This window comes from Cottoperca gobio, chromosome 24 (assembly GCF_900634415.1).
Source record: "Cottoperca gobio chromosome 24, fCotGob3.1, whole genome shotgun sequence".
NCBI classification, from domain to species: domain Eukaryota; kingdom Metazoa; phylum Chordata; class Actinopteri; order Perciformes; family Bovichtidae; genus Cottoperca; species Cottoperca gobio.
The window spans coordinates 20,612,418-20,635,627 of NC_041378.1; the positions used below are offsets into that span (position 1 = coordinate 20,612,418).

At 42.2% G+C, this 23,210-nt stretch overlaps 2 protein-coding genes across 4 annotated transcripts; one reads left to right on the top strand and one right to left on the bottom strand.

The window, feature by feature from the left end:
* The first annotated feature begins 5,515 nt into the window (after positions 1 to 5,515).
* Positions 5,516 to 15,332, top strand: ccn6 (cellular communication network factor 6). The gene is made up of 5 exons (XM_029425914.1): positions 5,516 to 5,635; positions 12,685 to 12,961; positions 13,728 to 13,964; positions 14,297 to 14,490; positions 14,588 to 15,332. Exons 1-5 carry the CDS (start codon positions 5,516 to 5,518, stop codon positions 14,867 to 14,869), a joined length of 1,110 nt encoding a protein of 369 aa, XP_029281774.1. The 3' UTR covers positions 14,870 to 15,332.
* tube1 (tubulin, epsilon 1) lies at positions 15,062 to 22,867 on the bottom strand. Of its 3 annotated transcripts, none has more exons than XM_029462790.1 (12): positions 22,656 to 22,867; positions 22,387 to 22,460; positions 21,968 to 22,020; positions 21,806 to 21,863; positions 21,466 to 21,581; positions 20,597 to 20,718; positions 20,050 to 20,231; positions 19,777 to 19,949; positions 19,313 to 19,450; positions 17,073 to 17,213; positions 16,018 to 16,192; positions 15,062 to 15,581 (listed from the first exon to the last, which is right to left on the bottom strand). In XM_029462790.1, exons 1-12 carry the CDS (start codon positions 22,678 to 22,680, stop codon positions 15,423 to 15,425), a joined length of 1,416 nt encoding a protein of 471 aa, XP_029318650.1. In that variant the 5' UTR covers positions 22,681 to 22,867; the 3' UTR covers positions 15,062 to 15,422. The 3 variants fall into 3 exon arrangements, with proteins under 3 accessions (XP_029318650.1, XP_029318651.1, XP_029318648.1); XM_029462791.1 differs by having other exon boundaries at positions 20,050 to 20,141; positions 22,656 to 22,866; XM_029462788.1 differs by having other exon boundaries at positions 20,050 to 20,237; positions 22,656 to 22,865.
* Positions 22,868 to 23,210: the final 343 nt, after the last annotated feature.

Below are 23,210 nucleotides of genomic sequence, written 5' to 3' on the forward strand. Positions count from 1 at the left end.
TGAAAAGATAATGTACATCCAACGTGTACATTAGACATCCCTAGTGGCGTAGATCAGAGCAGGCGACCCAAATTCAAATGCTTGCCACAGCGGCCCGGGGTTCGAAATAGACCTGCTGCTATTTGCTGCATGTCATTCCCCTTCTCTCTGTCCAATCTTAAACTGCACTTGCATCATTTAAGGCGTAAAAAGCCCACATTTATTTTAATAACACGTAATAACATCAATCTTTATTTTTAAATAGAACATTATATTCAGTCTTATATGTGTGCGTCAAAGAATCTTTAGGGCAAAGATACTTTAAATCCACTGCAGCCTTGCACTTCGCCGGCTTTACATTTATTGTCCACTTGATGGCGCAGTAGAGAAAATAAACACCATGAAGCTTCGGCCCATGAGCGAACCAATTGGATGGAAAGCTTGAATGCTTCATGAAGCTTCATCTCGCCATCACTAGCCAAGAGGCAATACAGACTGAGGATGGAGGGTTTCTACTCCACCTCAGATTCCAGATGCATCACAGACTACCAGCAGAGAAGCAGGGGGGTCACAACCAGCCAACCACACTACCAGATGAGCTAAATGATTTCTATGCACGCTTTGAGGTCCTCAACACCAATCACCAGAGAGGGTTTTTGACCATGGAGCGCACACAGGACTCACCACTCACTGTGACATCAGCAGAGGTGCGTACGGTTCTGAGGAGAATAAACCCACGGAAGGCAGCCGGCCCAGACAACATGCGTGCCCTCCGTGTCTGCTCATCAGAGCTGGCTGATGTGCTTGCTGACATTTTTAACATGTCACTAGCACAATCCATTGTGCCCACCTGCCCACAAGACAACCACCATCGTGCCCCTCCCAAAGAAAAACACAGTGACCTGCCTGAATGACTATCGTCCCGTAGCACTCACGGCAATAGTGATGAAGTGTTTTGAGAGGATAGTCATGACCCACATCAAAAAGAACATTCCAGACACCTTGAACCCTCTGCAGTTTGCATCCCATCAGAACCGGTCCACTGATGACGCAATCAACCCCGTCAGCCACACCACCCTCACACACTTAGAGGGCAGAGACACATATATCAGACCGCTCTTTATTGCCTACAGTTCTGTCTTTAACATGGTCATCCCACACAAACTCTAGGACTGACACCTGCTCTCTGTAACTGGGTGCTGAACTTCTTGTCAAACAGACCCCAGTCAGTCAGAGTTGGAAACTGCACATCAGGCACTAGATCTGTAAGCACAGGGACCCTCCAGGGCTGCGTTCCCCCTGGTGTACACCCTCTTCACATACGACTGTGTGGCCTCCCAGAGGAATACCTGTATCAAGTTCACGGATGATACAACAGTCATTGGACTGATCACTGGTGGGGCTGATGCAGCGTACAGAAGAGAGGTGGCAGACCTGGTGACCTGGTGTCAGGACAATAATCTCTCCCTGACCGCAGAAAAAACCAAGGAGATGATTATTGATCCACGGAGGAAGAGTGTGCAGCACACACCACTGTACATAGGTGAGACTGAGGTGGACAGGGTGAAAACCTTTAAATTCCTCGAAACCCTCATCAGTGAGGATCTCACCTGGTCTCACAACACACAACAGAACATCAAGAAATCCCAGCAGCGACTGTACTTCCTAAGGAGGCTGAAATTTGAAAATTTGGCATATCATCCAAAATTCTCAGCAACTTCTACAGATGTACAGTTGAGAGCGTTCTTACCAGTGCCATCACAGTCTGGTATTGAAACTGCACTGCCTGGGACAGGAAGGCACTCCAGCATGTGATAAAAACTGCACAGTACATCGCAGGACCAGCCTTCCCCTCACTACAGGACATTTACACCACCAGTGTCACCAGGAGAGCCCACAACGTCATCAGGGACAGTACACACCCCCAGCACAGACTCTTCACTCTCCTCCACCAGGCAGGCGCTACAGGAGTCTGAAATCCAGGACCACGAGACTAACCAAACAGTTTCTACCCACAGGCCAACCCCCCCCAACTGACTGAACTGTGAACACAACACAACTTGAACTATGCATGGTGCACTTTGTTGTTGTCCGCTTTATTTGTGCAATATTTCATGTTTCACAGTACTAACACTGTACTGTGAACCTATGTGCAATACCTTTTACTGTTGGCGGATTAGTAAAGTAAGTTTTTCATTGTACAGTATAACTGTCTGTTATCTGTGCATATGACAATAAATATCTTGAATCTTGAATCTTTAAGCTTGAATCAACCGTTAGCTTCAAATAAGCCAACCAATATAAGTGCTACATACGAAAAATAAGATGTATTTATTTATTTTAATTGCTGTCGAAACAGGTGAGTTTTCAGTCTGCGACGGAAGGCGTGTAGACTTTCTGCTGACCTGACATCAATGGGGAGGTCGTTCCACCATTTTGGAGCCAGGATAGCAAACAGGCGGGTTTTGTTTGAGGGGAATCTGGGTCCCACTCACAGTGAGGGAGCAGCAAGCAGAAGTGAGGGAGCTGGGGTGTATGGTTTGACCATGGCCTGGATGTAAGAAGAGCTTGATCCATTCACCACCTGGTAGGCCAGCACCAGTGTCTTAAAGCATATTCGGAAAGCTACTGGTAGCCAGTGAAGGGAGCGGAGGAGCGGTGCATTGTGGGAGAACTTAGATCAGACTGTTGCATTCTGGATGAGCTGTAGAGGTCGGATGGCACATGTAGGCAGTCCAGCCAGGAGGGTTGCAGTAGTCAAGGCGTGAAATGACAAGAGCCTCTTGTCACTCGAGTCCAAATTTGGAGCTGTTTTCAAAAACCAAGAATGGATAGGCCCTGACAATAAACCTTTGTAAAGCACTTTTCTTTTTCTTATGTGCCATTGAATAAATTCTTATTCACTTACTTACTTTAATTAAGATTTATAGCAAGAAGCACATTTTCCTGTAGTGCTACACTAAAAGTAAGAGAGGAATTTGGCACCAATCATGCATGACATTGAGCATTCGCTACACATTTCATTTTCAATAATTGAGGATGAAAAGGGATCTCCTTCGTCACAGACTTTAACAAAACACATCACAACCCAGTGGTCTGTTGTTATTTTAATCCATCCATCCATCCATCGTCTACCGCTTATCCGGGATCGGGTCGCGGGGGCAGCAGCTCCAGTAAGGAACCCCAATCTTCCCTTCTCCGGGCCACATCCTCCAGCTCCGACTAGGGGATTCTGAGGCGTTCCCAGGCCAGTGAGGAGATATAATCTCTCCACCGAGTCCTGGGTCTTCCCCGGGGTCTCCTCCCAGCTGGACCTGCCTGGAACACCTCCCTAGGGAGGCGCCCAGGTGGCATCCTTACTAGATGCCCGAACCACCTCAACTGGCTCCTTTCAACGTAAAGGAGCAGCGGCTCTACTCCGAGTCTCTCACGGATGGCTGAGCTTCTCACCCTATCTCTAAGGGAGACGCCAGCCACCCGTCTGAGAAAACCCATTTCGGCCGCTTGTACCCGTGATCTCGTTCTTTCGGTCATGACCCAGCCTTCATGACCATAGGTGAGGGTAGGAACGAAGATCGACCGGTATATTGAGAGCTTTGCCTTCTGGCTCAGCTCTCTTTTCGTCACAACGGTGCGGAAAGTGAATGTAATACCGCCCCCGCTGCTCCGATTCTCCGGCCAATCTCGCTCCATTGTCCCCTCACTCGCGAACAAGACCCCGAGTTACTTGAACTCCTTCACTTGGGGTAATGGCTCATTCCCTACCCGGAGTAGGGAATGAGTCAGTCTTGACAAAGCTCGTCCAGTGCCACAGAAGACATTGTACAAGCGTTTTCACAGAATTGGTAGAAGTAATGAGAAGTACTACCTTTTCGTATAAAATCAATGGATCTCTATAAACTGACCGAACACCTTTTTTCAAACTGTACTTCAGAAAATAAAACAAACAACAGTTTAAAGCTTGAAAATGTAACGGTACGACCAGAACAAAGGGAATGGGATTCAAATGCACAAGACAGATTGGCAAAACAGTCTTTACTAGCAGCAAAAACAGGTTCTGTACACGGGAAGGCAGTCAGATAAGAACAAAACAGGCAAGGAGTAGGCAAAGGAGGAAAGCGGGGAGACGATGACAGGAAACAGGATCAGGATCAGGAGTGCAAACCAAAACAAACCAAACTGCCTGGTTAGATATATATATATATATATATATATATATATATATATATATATATATATACATACACATATTCTATTTGTATAGGCACAGGTATGTAGCATAAACCAATTCCACACTACAGCATTTATAGCCTAAGCTAATTTGCAATGCCTGCTCTAGATATTAAGTCTCGGCCTGTTCGTTAGATGTTTTGTGTTGTGTTTGTATTTCCTGTTTTATTTTGTTGGCTTTTAAAGTTAATGTTACTTCCTACCCCCAGGTGTTCCCAATCTGTTCGTTAGTGTCCTCACCTGTGTCTCGTTCCCTCTCACTTCTTGGTGTGTATATAGAGTCTGTTTTGTTTGTCTCTCATTGCCAGTTCTACTTCGTACTTTGATGTCAAGAGTTCCAGCATTAGTCCCGTCTTCCTGTTTCCTTTTTCCCAAGCGTTTGATTCCCTGGCTTCCTCGACCTTGTTTCCGTGACTCGATTCTGCCCTTGCCTGATCCTTGTCTGCTGTGCTGTTACGCTGAGTATCTGCCCCTATACCAAACCTGTTTCCGTGACCCGACTCTGCTCCTGGATTACCCCTTGATACTTTGTATGATCAACTGTCTATGCGTGTACCATATCAACTGCAAAGTTTTCAGTAAAGACTATTTCCATTCAACATTTATCTGCCTCTGTGTCGTGCAATTGAGTCCTACCTCCCTTCTGTCTTGATCGTACCGTTACGCCAGATGGGCCTTTAAAATGCATAAAACTCAACAACAAATACACAGAAGACAGTAACAAACACAAATTCAACAATACCAACGTACATTAAAACACAAAACTGAGAACTCAACAAGAAAATACAGACAAGACAATACAAGACTTAACTAATACAATAAAGTACCATAAAACAATAAGTATCAGATCATTCACGACTACATGACTGATCACCCTTCAAAAACTGTTCAGTTTGAGTCTAAAATGAACGCAGAAACAATCCAGTTTGAGTTCTGTTGGTAGGGAATTCCAAATGTTGAACCCCTGAACAGAATGATTTGTCCAAATGAGGATTTACACAAGGGTACCTTACAAATGACTGAGCTACGAGTGAAACCACAAAGCAAACCTGGTTATGTAAGCATTTATAGAGTGGTTTAAGATTTGCAAATTTAATAAAATTATCTAAACTTAACATGTTATCGGCTTCCTGACCAAAATCTGAACTGCTTGATTGCCACAATACATTTTTCAGTTTGATCACTTGGCTAATATAAATCATTTGATAACTTATTCTAGTTTAGGATACAGAGACAAAAAATTGCAGATCACTTTCTATAAGACATTGACGTAGGTAGGACAAAGGCATTCATGATGACACCAGAAATGGATGTTCCAAACCATGAAGTGGAGGGCAATGTAGACGTAGAAATTAGGGCCGAAAGCAGCCCCAACCCCAAAGACGGCCTGGATAGCCAGGTTAAAGAGAATGATGATCCTGTGACTGTACCTGGAACAAGACCAGATGTTTCTTAACTCGGTCCCATGTTGATCAGGCTGGCACTCTCACAAACCAGGTCCCACTGCAAGAAGCACATAAAAGTGTTTCAGGCAAAACATCAGTTCATTTTTACCTACTTAGCCTGAGAATGAAATCCTGAAAATTGTGGGTCAAGAGTAGCAAGACCTCACTACTATCCAGATTGCCATGAATTTTGGTCTGATGATTCATGTTACCCACACCAAAACTAGTGGCTGGACATCCATTAAATCCCCAGAGGATGAATTGTAAGGATTTGGTTCTTCATGACATTTACTGTTGCTCCACCATTAGGCTATAATTTCCATTTAATTTTCCATAAAAAAGGGGCAGATTCTTGACCACATTCATGTTCCCCAGTGGATGAACCATTTGTTTTCTGAACGCTCCATTAGCACCACTTGATGTAAAAGATCTTTTCATCTTACAGAGCACATTGATGCTCCAAAGAGAATAAACCATTTGGTTTTAATGACCTCATGGCCTTTCCTCTTGTATCCATCTTGGACACATTTTTATTTTTAAGGAATCAAGAAATCATCACTTTGTTCTGTTTAACACTTTCAGAAAGGTGGTGTAAAGAACCTCCTACGCTTTTGGAGTTTTAGTCTTGTGTTAATGGATAGATTCCAGCTACAGTCTTTGTTCTTGAGGCTGTACAAAAGAGACTTGCTCTGTTGGAGATTTATCAGCAGTATAAGGTCCTTATAGTATTCACTGCAGGAACGTTGCAGAGCCTCAGACATCTTCCCATTAAGGGCCACAGTGGAAGACTGGCCAACTTCTAAACTTCCAGAAACTTCTAATTCAACTGCAAATCTGACTGTCTGTGGTCACTGCAGCTCACTTGTCACGTTGACACATGTGACACTGCTTTGTCCAATTGCATCATTTTGCTTATGTAACTGCTCTGGCTGCCCACCCCTTAGGTTCATGAGTTACAGAACATGGCAGGAAGACAGGGTGTGTGGGAAGGCCAGAAGATGCATGCACTGCAGGAGTCCAAACTTCTGAGCCCCTCCAAATTCCTAACTGCATGGAGTCCTCATGGTAAACACATTAGGTGAAAGCGTAGATATTCAGTCAATTCAAATCCTGAATTGAGAGGCTGCCGGACAAGTGGTTGGTTTTTCACTCATCTCAGTTACTGTGGTTCTTTGGAAGGTCTCTGGGCTGTAATCCCAGCCCCCCTAGCAGCTCTCAGTAGGGTGTCCATCGCCGAGAGCTACAGCACCGCTGTGGTTCAAGGGAACCGTGCAGGACAGCTCAGACTGGCCATCAGGGGCAGACAGAGGGCTGAAGTTGAAGTTTGAAGAGACCGGAGAGCCCGCTGGGGACCTCAAGGAGCGGCATAAATGCGGTGGAACAGCCCCAGTGAAGACAGAGACCAGCATGTGAAATGCTAGAAAGATCTGAGGTAGACTGACCCATACATTTCATCAAAGTTCATCTTTCTGGCTTTTTGTAGATGAATACTTAAAATGTGCTATGCTGTAACTGATCAGCTCTGATTCAGTCCTCTCATGGGAGTGATGGGAGTGTACTAAAGCAGGAGGGAGGCGTTTGCACTCTGTGGTAAGAGCCGCTGTGTGAGGATGGCTCAGCTGCTGCTCTGCTCTCACACTATTACGTGGCTCAAAGCGGACATCACTATCAAAACCATTCACAAACCTGGAACAGAGCTCCCAGGAAAATTGTAGATGAGTAACGTTTGGCATTCTTTGACGAGGTGTGGAGCTCCCATGTTCAAGTCTCATTCTGTGAAGGGTCTACAAGTAAAATCTTATTCAATGGTTTATATTTCCAAAGCCAAATCATGTCAGAAAAGAGTTGCAGTTAAAGAGCAGTTTCTCGAATACAGTCAACTTGGTACTGAAGCAACTCAGCACATATCGACCCACATGGTAGCAACAACAACACTTTTCACCTCTTTCATCAAAATCATAAAACATGGATATGATTTTGCCTGACAAAGTTGAAAATGTAGAAGTGAACACACACAGATGACACACATTGAATTGAATTGGTCAGGTAAAAACTGTTTTGGGCTGGTTGTGATATTTTGCGCTACTTTTTTGTAAGTTTTTTTCACCAACAAGTAGTATTGAGTTCAGTCAGCTAATATACATATGATACATACAGTATATACAGCTGTAGATGGACACCATTAAATGTTGGTATTCATCTGAGCACTGTTGATATGTTTTTAAATAAGAAAATAAAGTTTAAAAAGTGATTTCCCATGATATTTTAAGACAGAACTGAAAAAAGCTGACATTGTTTTATATTGAAAACTTTAAATAAAACTCCAAATTAAAGTGTTTCCTCATTCTTACTGGGATACAGGCTATATGTGTAGTACGCAAGTATTTGTGTTGGCAAAAGGTTTCATGGGTATGAGGAAATAGCCAGTATTTCTTCATCTTTCAGGTGGCCGAACCTCTCACCAAACCGAACATCATTAAATCAACACAGGGCTGTATAGCTATAAAAACAAATCGGGGATGAAATGACCGCAGTAGCACCTTTGCGATATAGCTCAGCAAAGAGTGTGTGTGTGAGACAGAGCTGCTTGTCTGTATGAGGTGAGGAAGTGAAAGGATATATCAGTGTCTGCTGGCAACGTTCTGCCGTGGCAGACAGCAACATATATATAATATAATAAATAAATATAAATAATATTACTAGATGTAACTTCAGCTGTATGTGACCCATGGCCAGATTATCAGTCTTAAAAATTCAGCACATTGACAATACACACATTTAATTTCCAAACATATATAACATATATGAGTCAACCGTCACTCTTTGTCACTGTTACAATCCAGTGTGCAGTGCACTTCACTAATACACCTGGGAATTGTACAGTTACATTCAGCTTCATTACCAAAGAAAGGTTTTGTGTCATGTTTACACTTCTGTTTACTCTCTCTCACTCTCGTCCACATGAGCCCCCTCCCCCCCACACACAGATAAAATGTATGTTTATTTATTATGTCCGGATGCCAGACCACACTGCACTTCTGACATAAATCCCAGACCATACTTTGACTAGATTTCAGTGAGTTTTTCAATTTGAGAGCATGCTCCTGCTCACACTCTGCTTCTATGCGCGTGTGAATGGCCTGCGCTCAGATTTGTCCTCTGCTCTTGGATTTCTTGTGGAATAACCCTTTCAATAGAATGCCAGGTGTAGTGTTGACCAATGAAATGACCCCTACCTTGTTATGGGCATGTTTGCTTCACTTCTTAAAATGTCCCAGATTTAACCAGGTTCATTCATCCACTTCCCCCCTCCAAGGCTTTATGATATGAACTTCCCTTGCTTCCTTTACAACTTCAGAATAAAAGGAAAGTTAATATATCAGCTCCCATACTTTTTTTTACTAAAATAGCTATATCGGCCTCCCGTCGATGTGGCTATTATATTATTCTACAGGGGAACAAACAGTGTTGTCAGCGGAGAAAGTTACAGTTAGAATGTATGTACCAGTGAGAATTGTTTAATGTTGATTGGGAGTGACACCAGTCAGTGCAATAAAAGCCTTATTAGATGGCTTACGACCGCAGCAGCTTACGACTGCAATAGTCAACAGAATACCACCGACGATCAATAACATTATACACCACGGCACACAGTCCTCACTCACTATTGGAAACACATAGTGGAGTGCTACAGAGCTAATGTTAACTGTGCATCAAGCCAGCTGAGACTAAAAGTAGAGCACTTTTCAGCATGAGTATGTTCAGTTTAAGCTTGGAAGTATATACATACGTGTATATATACATGTATACTTAGGTCGTTGCCCTCTGGGAACCATAAATGTCTGCACAAAACTCCATAGCAACCCAACAGTTGTAGAGATATATCAGTCTGGACCAAAGTTGTGGACCGACAGACATTGCCATCAACATTTTTGGCCGCTAGCATCGAACATTGGTTGATATATTGTGATCAGAATGCTCTAAAATCAAGTATTGTTCGGGCTCTCATTGTTGGTAGTACAAGCAGTTGTGATAGTAGGTATAGCAGAAATAAAAACATTACACATAAGCAGGTTTCAGTCTCGTCTGTCCATGTGAATTCCTGAAGGGGCGTTGGCTTTACTTGGATGGAGGTGGAGGGCTGGCTCTAAAAGGCACCTCTTTACTCAGTGTAAATAATAATGGAATGTGAACTCAAATACATGTCAGTCCGCATTAAGTGGGACTATACAGTTTAGGCACCAAATGCAACAAACAACAAACAGTGAATGCATTTACAAACTACAATTCTATTTAAAAATTCAGTTTTTGTCCATTAAAGAATGAACTAGAAAGTATTTCTTAAAGTGTTGTTTACTGAGTGCTCCAGTATGTAGCAGCCTGTCACACATGGTTTATAGATTTAACTGTTAGTTGCATCCAGATAAATGTGAGCGAGGTCCGCCGACTAAGAATAAACAAGTGGGCAGGACCTGGAGTGGCCCAGCAGTTATGAAGACAAATATTTCCCCTCTGGATCAGTGAGGCAGGGAAAGGTGTGTTTGGAAAGGAGACAGAGGGGTGCTTTGTCTCCTTCTCCGACAGGTCAGCTCTCCCAATCTCTTTCCCCCAATCCGCTCTCTATCCCTCTGCCAGTCTTCCTCTCTAAATCCCACCTTCCAGCTCCCTCGTCCCCCTGCGCCCTCCTGGAGCTCACACAAACCTTCTCACTTAAGAGATGCTATCGCTTCTCTGCCATTCCCTTCTGCTCATCCTTGCTCAACAGGTAAGAAGTGCATTATCTTTTTCTATTCTACCACTACAGACAGACAGGGGACCTGACAGGGCAACACTTGAGACACTAAAGGTCTGCCATATCTGGAGCAACAGGAACATAGACAAGGTGCTTTGATTTTCTGCATACCATTATTCAGAATTTTCATTTTCATTATTAGACTCTAAATATAGTTAAATAATAATCAGGTGGCCAATAATAAATAATTAGAAAAAAATATTGTTTTTCCCTGGTATTCTTCTCATTTTATTGGGTTCAAGTAAAGTTCTCCTTTCAGGAGTAAACTTGCAGAACGGGAGTGAAATCTGAGGTCTTTGTATTTCAGAGCTCCTACAGACCCATTTTCACACCATGAAATGAGTTCATTCAGTAAACCTGGCAGACAGGCTTCAGATTTTTGGCATAACCCTCAGCGACCCTTGAACAGTAGTGAGGGGGATTGGAGCACAAGTTGCACCACGCGTAGATTTCATCATAGCAAATACCATGCAAATCAAACAAATGAACACAGGAATACAAGAACACTAGAATATTTAAAAACTGTCCCCAAGCTATCTGCAGTTTTCACCTCAACATAGATTTACTTTTTAAACTCTTTCTTACTCTATGTGCAGTTATGCTGAAGGTTTACAACATGGAGATGTCAACATAATCGATCAAATGTGTGGTAGTTGTGAAAAGAAAGATGTTGAGATTGTAGCTGATTGGGCTTAATATTTCTGTCTGCATTGAGTATCTTTTGCTTTTAAGTTAAATTAAAAATTAAAACTGACTGTAGAAAGCCTCAAGAATCCCTGCAACGGCTAAAAATCCCACAAAGCAACATGTTCTACTTTATAGATGCTAACATGTACACCTTCACCCGTAATGCAGAATCATGATGTTAGATTGTGTCAAATCTCAATTTACTGCTTACTATAGAGTAAACTACTGAGTGTATTATTTAGGGAGTAGTGAATGAGTAAACAAGGAAGATTTTAGACACAGTGCCGACAGCCTGCTTTCAGAAACATCACACAAAAAATGTTAATGCTGGTTTAAAGAATAATGATATATTCTATATTATTGCTATTAACAAATCATGTTAACAGACCAAAAGCAACAATTAATGTCTCTTCTCACTACCCACTTGTGTGTGTCACCACTTGTCACCAATGTATATATGTATGTATATTTACCTAAAAAAAGTAAAGGGTGTATTTGTTGGTACTTGGGGCAGCAGGACGGTGTGTGTGTGTGTGTGTGTGTGTGTGTGTGTGTGTGTGTGTGTGTGTGTGTGTGTGTGTGTGTGTGTGTGTGTGTGTGTGTGTGTGTGTGTGTGTGTTCATGTAATGAAGGAACATGTCAGCTTTTTTAGACAAGGGAGCTCTATGGCACAGAGGCAGAAGATAGACATACATTCAATGTTGGTATGGGTCTTTTTAAAGAGGCATGAAGCAGCTGAGGGACGGTTGTGTACTCTCAAAGTTCTTGTTCATTTCTCCAAAGTTTTCTGAGGCAACTTTGACACAAATATGAATTTAGCTACCTATCTTTCCTTCTTTTAGTTTTATCAGTGGGGCATTTTAGCATATGTCCTCTGTACACATCTCTTGTTTACAACCAATATGCTTAACTTTAGTAAAATAAAATATATAAAATGCAATCTGTAATTGCAACAAGTTTCAGATTTGAGTGGGGTCTAGTGGTCTGGCTTCCAAACAGAACACCAGAAGGTTGTGAGTTCAATACCAGTGCTGCCACCATTGAGCCCCTGAGCAAGGTACTTAACCCTGAGCTGCTCCAGGGAGACTGTCCCTGTAGTTAGTTCACTGTAAGTCGCTCTGGATAAGAGCGTCTACTGAATGACCTGTAATGTAATGTGACGGGTCTTCTGCTTACTCATGTCTTGTACTCTGAACTGGCCTTGATAGAAACCTTTTCCTTGCAAAACATACAGAAGTGAAAATAATAGAAATGTGGATTATTGTTTATCTTAAAGCTATTTGTGTATGATGAGCAGATCAACATGTAATACAGTAGCAGCAGCTGCTTTGTCAAGAATGAAAAGACTTTGGAACATCTAAGCACGCCTAGATAAAGGTTTCAAAACAGTGGTGTGGAGTTCAGAATGTCCCTTTTAGCATGTTTGATAGGTTTCCAAAAGTAACATTACATTGACATCTAATAAAAGGCAGCACGCTTTACTTCCAATCCACCAGAAGAGTGTGGTTTACAAAATCTCATTCAAAATGGATCTCTCTCCTCCTCACTCAGTGCTTCAGCGGGGCTCAGAACAATGGGCAGCTGGTTCCTCGAGGTGGGCGGGCTGTGGCTGAGCGGCGGCAGTTTTGTCAGTGGCCCTGTAAATGTCGGGAAAGACCCCATTGTGCCCCGGGAGTGAGCTCTGTCCTGGACGGGTGTGGCTGCTGCAAGAGCTGTGCCAGGCAGATCAGAGAGCCGTGCAACGAGAGGGACGTCTGCGACCCACACAAGAGCATGTACTGCGACTTCTCAGCTGACCAGCCAAGATACGAGGTCGGAGTGTGTGCATGTGAGTGGCTCACATCTTTTCCTAAAATAGACATGGTAGGATAGCTCAATAGGTCAGAGTAACAGAGGTGCTACCCATTTTCTGTTTTAAACCTGCACGGTCAGTGTGATGAATTACTAGGTGTGGACTGTTAAGAAAAGGAATGCAGGGGGCTGCGTTGTTGAACATATATAAAATATATACAAGATCACAAACTAGGGGTATCCCGGTCAAGTCCTTTAATATTACGTATCTGAACAGCTGGAGTTTCCATGTGGAGTTTTAGACCTTTTAGCTTTTTCTAATTATCCACTGAGTGAGCAGCTTTCATAGGAATGAATGGGACACGATGTTTGAACGCAGCAGCGAGTCCTCCTTAATACATGTTAGGCTACTTTTTGAGTCCAACATTTCACAAGCATCTGACGGAACACACACTTAAATTCATATCAATAAAGCCTCCTGCACAGCTAACGTTTAACTCTTTATGCACGTACCCGCAATATAAAACTCATTTTAGGCTGTGAAGCAGCTATACAAAAAATGACTGGCAAAAGTATATTACACAACATTAATGTATACACATTGCCATACTTGTATTTACATTTATTGTACAAATACATTTTTGTAAAGAAATGAATGGCAGATTTGTATGCCAGTGAAAATAATTGTTATAAAGTTCATGGCCCATCACAAAAAGACCACATCTATTTATCTTATGCAGCTTTTCACATTCACAGTAGCAACATGTATCAACATAGCCCCGACATGTTTCCCTCTCTTTCAGACATGATGGCAGTCGGCTGTGACCTCAATGGGGCCCACTATGAGAACGGAGAAGGTTTCCAGCCCAGCCCCCTCTATAAGTGCACATGTATTGCTGGAGCCATCGGCTGTACCCCTGCTTTCACCCAGAAGCCTGCCGCTCTCTTGGGCCCCGCCCCGCTGATGGGCAACATGCCAGCAGGCCTTCGTAGTGGCCAGAGCCCAAAGAAGCACCAGCAGGATACTACGTACATGTCAGGTGTGTGTTTATAGAGAAACCTACGGAGAGTGGAACGCTAATTGCTGTTTAAGTTATTCGGTTGGGATAACTTCCGTGAAACTGAAACCTTTTTAGATTTATTTCTAAAATATATAATTTGTTCAGCTGAATTACTTTTTCTACTCTACTCATTGTAATTAACCCATGTAAGTACAGCTCAAAGGAAACATTTAGAGGAAAATGAATTCCCTTGTGGTGGATAAGAGCAGGTATTTGGTGTGTGTGCTCTGCGCGGCAGCATGGTGGCCCGCAGACTAGTTCTTTGTATAGGTTGTTGTTGACACAGTGCCCTTTAACTGTAATACTGAAAGCTTACAGGGATCCTCCTTTAGCCTGGAAGAAGAACTGTCTGATCCAGACCACCCCCTGGAGCCCCTGCTCCAAAACGTGCGGCCTGGGCATCTCTGTGCGTGTCGACAACGACAACAGCAAATGTGAGATGAGGAAGGATCGACGCCTGTGTCTGCTGCGGCCGTGTGAGAAGAGCGTGATGAAGAGTGTCAAGGTGACAAGTTAGTCAAATTCTATCAAAGTATGGACATAGTATTATATAAAATCAAAAAAGTTAAGTACTAATAAAATCACTGTTTTCCCCTCGAAAGGCGACAAAGGGAAAGACATGCCAGCCGAAATTTCAAGCAAAGAAAGCAGAGAAGCTGACACTCTCGGGCTGTACTAGTACCAAGAAGTTTAAGCCCACGTACTGCGGTGTCTGTACAGACAAGCGCTGCTGTGTCCCCAACAAGTCACGCATGATCAAGGTCAACTTCACGTGCAAGGGAGGCTCCAACACACAGTGGAAGATGCAGTGGATAACATCCTGCGTGTGCCAGAGGAAGTGCAATGATCCAGGTGACATGTTTTCTGACCTGCGGTTACTCTAACCGATGGATCCATCCAAGAAGTCCAGAAACACAAATGCAGGATATGAGCTCCGCTGTGGCAGACTAAAGACTGAAATATATGCAAACTTTTATATATTCAAACATTTAGTTCTCCTCAGCAGTGGTGTGTGCCTCACAAAATATCAAAAAAGACCAAGTCAAACTGAAACTACAAAAAGAAGAAAGGCTGGATCATTGAATAAATAAGTTTTAGTTCATATTTATGAACCCTGTTTTCAGGACATGTGGAATAACACCACGATATATGTCCAGTAGCTGTAGCAGCGGACGTTGACACATTAACAGTACCTCATAATGTTATGGTCAGGGAGCCAGATCAGGTCACACAACTCTTACATTCTTTTTACATGATGTTCCTGCTTATTGTTTTCAGATAGACGTTTTTAAATCAGGTCATACATTAGAAAATGTTGATATATAACTTATAAAGGTATATACAAAGGGTTTGGTTGTGTGAAGTCCTTATTAAAAAAAAAGAATCATTACTATACAAGGAGACAGACAAAGAAACAGACTTAAACAAAGCGGCTCTTCATACGGCGATGCTCAGTCTGGGTGCGTCAGGCATGAATCTTCCCCTGGTGGCATCCAGTTGGTGGTACTCTTCAATCAGGGAGCTGAGAGAGCTGATGGCCTCTGAAAAGAGGCTCTGCTCCATCCCTTCTACCTGCAGGTAGTGGTGTAAGTGAGCCTTCAAAAAACAGAGGGAGCACAATGTGCTGTTAGTACATACAAAAGGTATCTGCCATAGAATCATCTCATTCTTACATGTCAAAAATAAACGACAAATGTCCATCACTATATACGTGTGTGTGTTTATATATATATATATATATATAAATATATAAAAAAGTCCATGACACAGGCCATCTACATTTCAAAGCATTAGTAAGATGTTAATGCAAGAGAGCAATTACAAAACAGTGACTTCTCCAAATGATCCAAGTGTTTGGGGAGATTAAACTGTAAAAGTAATTATTGGCGATGGTAGTTGAGCCATTCCCTGGTGTGTGTGTGTGTGTGTGTATAAAATAAAATAAAACTAGTAATCTCACATTTGACAAGGTCTACCAAGAAGCTCTTTTGATGGTTTGATAAATGATACATTCCGAATCTTGTACTTGTACCTTCTTCCTGTAGAGCTTGGTAAAGCGTTCCCTCAGCTCCATGAATGTGGGCTTCACACACGTGTTGTTGGCCAGGGCTAACAGGGAGTGGGAGTGACCCACAGGAGGCACTGAACACAGGCCCGTCTTCCAGCCTTCTTGGTTCCACGAAACAAATGGCAGCGAAGGCTTCAGTCTGGAGCAGGGACAAAATCACATAAAATACAAGAAAGTGTTGCAGGAAATTGAAAGGATTACAGGTTTCATGGGGCACCATTTTACATTTCAGTGATGGAAAAATATACAACGGTCTAAGAGACGATTAAAAAAGTTCAAAATCACCGTTTGTAAACATTATTTGCTATCTTGTGATAAGGAGACATTTGTAAGAAGCATGTTGATACCACCACAAGAATGGTAACGCCCCCGTGAAGGATCTCAACACATATAACTTGAGATTTTATTTTAATTAACCAATTAATAATTAGGTTAATAAAATGTCAGAAATACTAACAAAAGGTCCATCACAGTTTCAGTTTCACAGTTCTTTAAAGATCACGTTTTCTCAAACCAGCCTCCAAAATCTTAGGATATACAATAGAGAAAAGAAAACTATCTTCACATTTGAGCCGCTGTAATCAACCATATTTGGGACTTTTGCTTGAAACGATTAATCAGTCAACAAATTTATTGGTATTGCCCGTCATAACCAACAGCAAAATATGCTGCAATATACAGTATGTGTGCCATAAAGAGTCTTTTGCTGGATAAAGTTTCCTCCTCCTCCCTCACTCTTCTTTTACACCGTGGTCACGCACAAATATGTGCTCTCATAGCAGCTTCTGTTTCAGTTTCTCTTGACAACATGCCACATGAAAACAAGGTGTGCAGGGAGAGCGGTGAGCTGAGGAGAGGTGGGTACTGAATGGACTAGTCATGAATGATTGCGGTCAGTGCTGAATGGGGGTACTATTTGGAAGAGCGCTTGTGAAGGTCACCTTTGGGCCCATCAGGGTGGGTGTACTGACTTATTGGGCGTTTCGGTGCAGAAGACAGAGGCCGGACGGTGCTCTTACCTCTCGATATTCCTGCGCAGGTCAGACACCTGCACGTTGCCCCTCACCATGAGGGCACAGGCAAGGTAGAGGGAGTGCTTCGGTTCGGCTCGGATTAGCTGGTGGTCTTTACCGAAGGCATCACTGAACATCTGATCCAGTCTAGAGGGCAGTTTGAGACAGAAAAGTACACAAATTACAATACTTTCAGATATTACATTTACATCCTGTCAAGCTTTGTAGTTTCCTTGTTCAGCCAGAGTGTCTCTATTTACTGGCTATTAGTGATACGAGTCAGGGATGTTATTACCCCACCCAACCCGTTATGAGCCAATCCACCACGCAACAACCCGACCCGAAATACCGCCAACTTTATGAATTATAGTTTCACACTTGTCAGGATGAGGTCTGAGACGAGGGACGCACGCCGTGACAACTGGCTATAGTAACCGAAATGGCCTTAAATGGATTTCAAGTACAGTTAAGTTTGACTGGGAGCAATGTTTTAGAAGGAATCATCTTTGTACCTTTATTTATTTATCCAACAAGTCCTGATCAAAGATATTTATAAGCAACACCAGTGTTTCCCCTACCATTGTCTTGGCAGGGCGCTGCGCCCTGTCAACGGAGCCCAGCGCCCTGCCTGAAATTCAAGGTGTTTTTTTTTTTCCCTCAAATAAAATAAATAAATATTTTTTTTATTCACAACTCACTTTTCACATTGACAGGTGCTCTTTTATTAAATCAACTAAACACTTATGCTATTGATCTAATTTATGTGCACGTTACTGTCTACTTTGCGCATTCACATTCTCTCCGTTTTACGAAGGGCGGGGCTTCGCAGCTAACACACACACACACCTACAGAGCGGAAGAAAGGAAGGGAGAACTAAATAGAAACCGCACCGCGCACGCTAGATATATATAGAAGAGAGAGAGAGAGAGAGAGAGAGAGAGAGAGAGAGAGAGAGAGAGAGAGAGAGAGAGAGAGAGAGATAGAGAGAGAGAGAGAGAGAGAGAGAGAGAGAGAGAGACAGACACAGAGACAGAGAGAGAGAGAGAGAGAGAGAGAGGGAGAGACAGACACAGAGACACACAGAGAGAGAGAGAGAGAGAGAGAGAGCTAGAGAGAGACCACACCAGAGCGAGAGAGAGAGAGAGACACACAGAGAGAGAGGAGAGAGGGAGAGGGACAGAGGAGGACAGAGAGAGAGAGAGAGACAGAGAGAGAGAGAGAGAGAGAGAGAGAGAGACACAGGAGGAGAGAGAGAGACACAGAGAGAGAGAGAGAGAGAGACAGAGAGAGATACACAGAGAGAGAGAGAGACAGAGAGAGAGATAGAGAGGACAGACACAGAGAGGAGAGAGAGAGAACAGAGGAGAGACAGAGAGAGAGAAACAGAGAGAGACAGAGAGAGAGACACAGAGAGAGACACACAGAGAGACAGAGAGAGAGACACACAGAGAGACACAGAGACACACAGGAGAGACAGAAAGAGAGAGAGAGAGGAGAGAGAGAGACAGAGAGAGAGGAGAGAGGAGAGAGAGAGAGAGAGAGACACAGGAGAGAGAGAGAGAGACAGAGAGAGAGAGAGGGACAGAGAGAGAGAAAGAGAGAGAGAGAGAGAGAGAGAGAGGAAGAGAGAGAGATAGAGAGAGAAGAGAGAGAGAGAGAGAGAGAGACAGATGAGGAGAGAGAGAGAGAGAGAGAGAGAGAGAGAGAGAACAGAGAGAGATAGAACAGAGAGAGAGAACACACAGAGAGAGAGAGCGAGAGAACACACAGAGAGAGAGAGACACAGAGAGAGAGAGAACACAGAGAGAGAGAGAGAGAGACAGAGAGAGGAACAGAGACAGAGAGAGAGAGAGAAGAGAGAGAGAGAGAGAGAGAGAGAGAGACACACACACACACAGAGAGAGAGAGATAGATAGAGACAATAGAGAGATAGAACAGAGAGAATGAGATACGGTAGAGAGAGCGAGAGAGATACGACGAGCAGAGCCGAGAGATATAGAGTAGACTATAGAGAGAGATATATAATTATATCTATATATGATATAGAGACATTTAATACTACACATATATATAGTATGACATATACGATGAAGAGAATAGATATATAGATATATGACATATAGTATAGATATACATATATATATAGAGATATATACACACATACCATATACATACACATACACATAATACTATACATACACTACATATATATACATACACACTACACACACACAGAGAAGCAGACCTTCTGGTGGGGACATTGACTGCCAATGTGTAGAGAGGGGTGAGGCTGGGCACCAGGTAGTGTAACCGAGGGAAGGGGACCAGGTTCATGGCAATCTCATTCAGATCCATGTTGAGAGATCCTTCAAAACGAGCTGAGCTGAAACAAATCAACACTTAAGGCATGGGAAAACTGATTTAAGTAGTGATTTAGCAGCAAAAGGCATTTTTATAATGAGACACTCACTGTATAACAATGTAATACTCAATGAATTAGTAATATCCATGTCAGATCAGACTTTAAGGTGTTTTAGATGACCTACGAAATTGGATAACCTGTAACCTCCTAAACGTTATACTCCAATGAAAAAACAGTGCCACAAACATGGCATGTTAAGCATGTAATGAAATCAACCTTGTGAGACAGGCCCCATTTCCCTAAGCAGACAGGGCTCGTCTGTATATGAGCAAACAGAAATACTATACCTGGTAATATTGAGCAACAGGTTAGCCACAATATTATTCATGGCATCAAAGGGCTTCTCTGCTCCACTGAGCCCGCCCTGCCCAGAGATGACGGTGCTTTCGCTCTTGATCACCGACCCTGGCTTTCCATCATGAGACATACGTTTAATCTTGTTTACAATGTCGACCAACGACTGGAGAGAAGTGAGTGAAAACAAATCCTTCTTAATATTGATTATTTCAGTTTGTTCCTATTACAGAGATTTTTGAGGTGACAGGGGAAAATGCACAAACTTGGTTTTCAACAGGCAGGACACAGTCAGCGTGCTCTGTAAGCTCCCTCATAGCCAGGACACTGTTGTAGGGAGAGGTGATGACATCATCCTCTGCAGATGGATAGATGGAGGTGACAATTCGACACACCTCAGGGAACTCCTCCTCCAGCAGGCTCAGCACTCTGGTCCCCAGGCCAGAGCCTGTACCTCAAATTCATAATCAATGCATTTACTCTCTGCCGTAACCACATTTCTTCAATATCATGTAAACCAAAAACATGGTATCAAAAATTATTGTAGAAGTTATCGCAGAAACCTGATTTTCCCCAGAGAAACCACATTTATTGGGCATGTAACCAGGGCATTTGTAAAACTGAGATATATTCATGCTTTAAAGAAATAGTGTCACTCCAAATGCTTTGACTAAAATAAAGGCTTGTTGGAGTTGCTGGAGCTGAGATTTAATGCAGAACACACTCCAATCTGTGCATTAGTCATTTAAAGAGGCAAACCTTCTTTAAGCATCAAAGCACGCTTGATAGGGTCAAACTATCCGTGTGCCTTACCTCCTCCCAGAGAGTGAATGAGAAAGAAGCACTGAAGACAGTCACAGTGTTCTGATGCCTTCCTCAGCTTATCCACTATCTGCTCTCTGTAGGCTGAGCCATACGTCATGTGTCCAACCGCCCTGCAGAACACGAAGCATAATAATTAAGGGCAAAGTTTGAAAACAGTGTCTTGGTTCTTTTGAGGCAGAAATGGGCTGCAGGTTTCTGTTAAACTCATATGGTGATACTTAATATCCATAAATTAACTTCTGTCACAGAATGATGAAAACTCATTTTCTAATTTGGGTCAAAAACTGAAAAGATATTCATTTGGCAAACTTTACAAGTGGTGGAACAAATGGAATGATCGACAAGCAGTGTGAATGAGTTTGTGTGGGAATAAAAACATCAGAGAAGAGAAGATAAAAACAATTATTGTAAGAATATGTCAGTTTTTTATACATGTGACCGTCAGAATAAGATGCAGAACAAGGCCTTTGATATGCTGTGGTAATCGCAGCTCTAACATAACTCTTTTAACAATGTCTGTCAAACTAAAACCACACTAGCATGTGAAGAAGCACTTCTGACCTTTCCCCCAAATTGCACTATGTAGACTTGAGAAAAAACAAGTGGAAAGGATCATCACACAATTGTTAAGACTACTATACCACTAGTAATCTTTTGTTTCTTTGCTCAGTTATATTGTTGGGAATATTACATGTAGTGGCCGTATAAGATAGCTGGTTTTAATTCTTCTAACCAAGGGAAAATATTATTTGGAACATTCAGAAATTTACTGGCAGTCCAAAATGTATGCATTGTAGAAGTTGCTTGCTGCCATGTGAGCTTGTGAGCAGAGATCCTGTAGCTAGTCTGTCTCTCACCAGTTGTTGCCTGAACCCGACACGTCTGTGAGGAGCTGAGTGCTGTCAAACATTTCTCTCAATGGGCCCTGCAGGATCTCATTGACCACACCCTCCTCCATGTCCACCAGCACCGCCTGTGGATTCAAATATGTGAGTATGAGGGCAGCACATATAGTCATTGCTATTATACAATGAGCACGTGCCTTTGACCCCTGCCATCATTTCATAACTCATTTTTGTAACCCTAACCAATGGGTGACAAACCTGAAACGCAGAATCCAACCCTGACTCCTTGTGTAGAGCAGAGGATAAAAAAGAAAGTTATTTCAAGCCGATTTCTAGTAGGAGCAGAACTTACCCTAGCCTTCAGATGTTGGATTCTCCCACCAACTACAGAGGCTCCCCCATCACAATCTCTGGAAAAGTAAACCAAACACAACAGGACTACATTAGGACCACTGTATGGAGACACATGTCTCAACTCATGTAGCAGTTACTGGATGAAAGCAGGTGTGATTACCTTGAGTCCACATTTCGGAAAAAGCTACCAAGTGCCTCATCATACAATCCTTTCTGAATAGGAGAAAAACACAGGATATTAGGGATACCTGTACAAGTCCGTTTTCAGAATCAGAATCACCTTTATTGGCTAAGTATGTGTACCAATACAAGGAATTTGACTCCTTTATCTTTCTCTCTCTAAATAAATATATATATATATATATATATATATATATATATATATATATATATATATATATATATATATAAATAAATAAATATAAATAAATACATGTATATATATAAATTGTGAAAAAAGCTTATTGTACATATACAATGTAAACGTGCAATGTAAGGTTGTACTTACTTAAATGTGTACTTTCCGCATGATCGTGTTTGACTAGTTAATGAGTTATGTTGTATTGTATTAGTACTTACTTTATTAATATGGGCATGTTCTCGCAGAGCAAGATCCCAAAACCTGCAGCCAACCTGGTTGCCACACTGACCAACTGCGGAACACGCATTCAAGTTTAGTTAACACAAGCAAAATGTATCAACCCTTCGTTAAATCAGTCGTCGCTAAACCAACTCAATAAACTAAGCAATGCAAATTAAGTCAACAGCGGCTATCTACAAAATTGCAAGACAGCTAAACTAGCTAGTAAACTAGTTAACTAATGAGCTCCACTCGAATTTTAACTTACCTTGGACAACAACTGACTGTGTCATGGCAGCAGCAGTATGGAGCCTTTATAACTCAGAGTTAAGTAATACTTAATGTTAACATTTGTCAAGAAATGTCCATTAAACGACTTTTAAGAAAATACGTTTGAACGCCTCTTTCATCTCGCGCCTCGACTGTATTTTGTCGAGTGTTGATGACGTATACCATGGAAACTGCGTATTTGCCTTACTAGAACGTAAGTTTCAAATTCATTTTCATAATCGTCGTTAAAGAGCCTACTTATATAATAAATAATAAATAGCTCTCCAGATACATATGATGTTGACCATTACTTTAATACATAAAAAGTTATTTTCTTCAGAATTAGACAAATTATAAGAAGAAACAACACTCTATCTTTGATTGATGATGGTTACATACGAATAGGCAACAATGACATGCCAAACAACGAATAATTGTGAATATGGTGTCGGTTTACTATTCTTTAAAGTCATTTTGACTGAAGATAGGCTTTGTAAAAGAAAAAATCCATGATTCTCAGAGTTCCCAGTTTGTTTTTTCCTCATCCTCTATT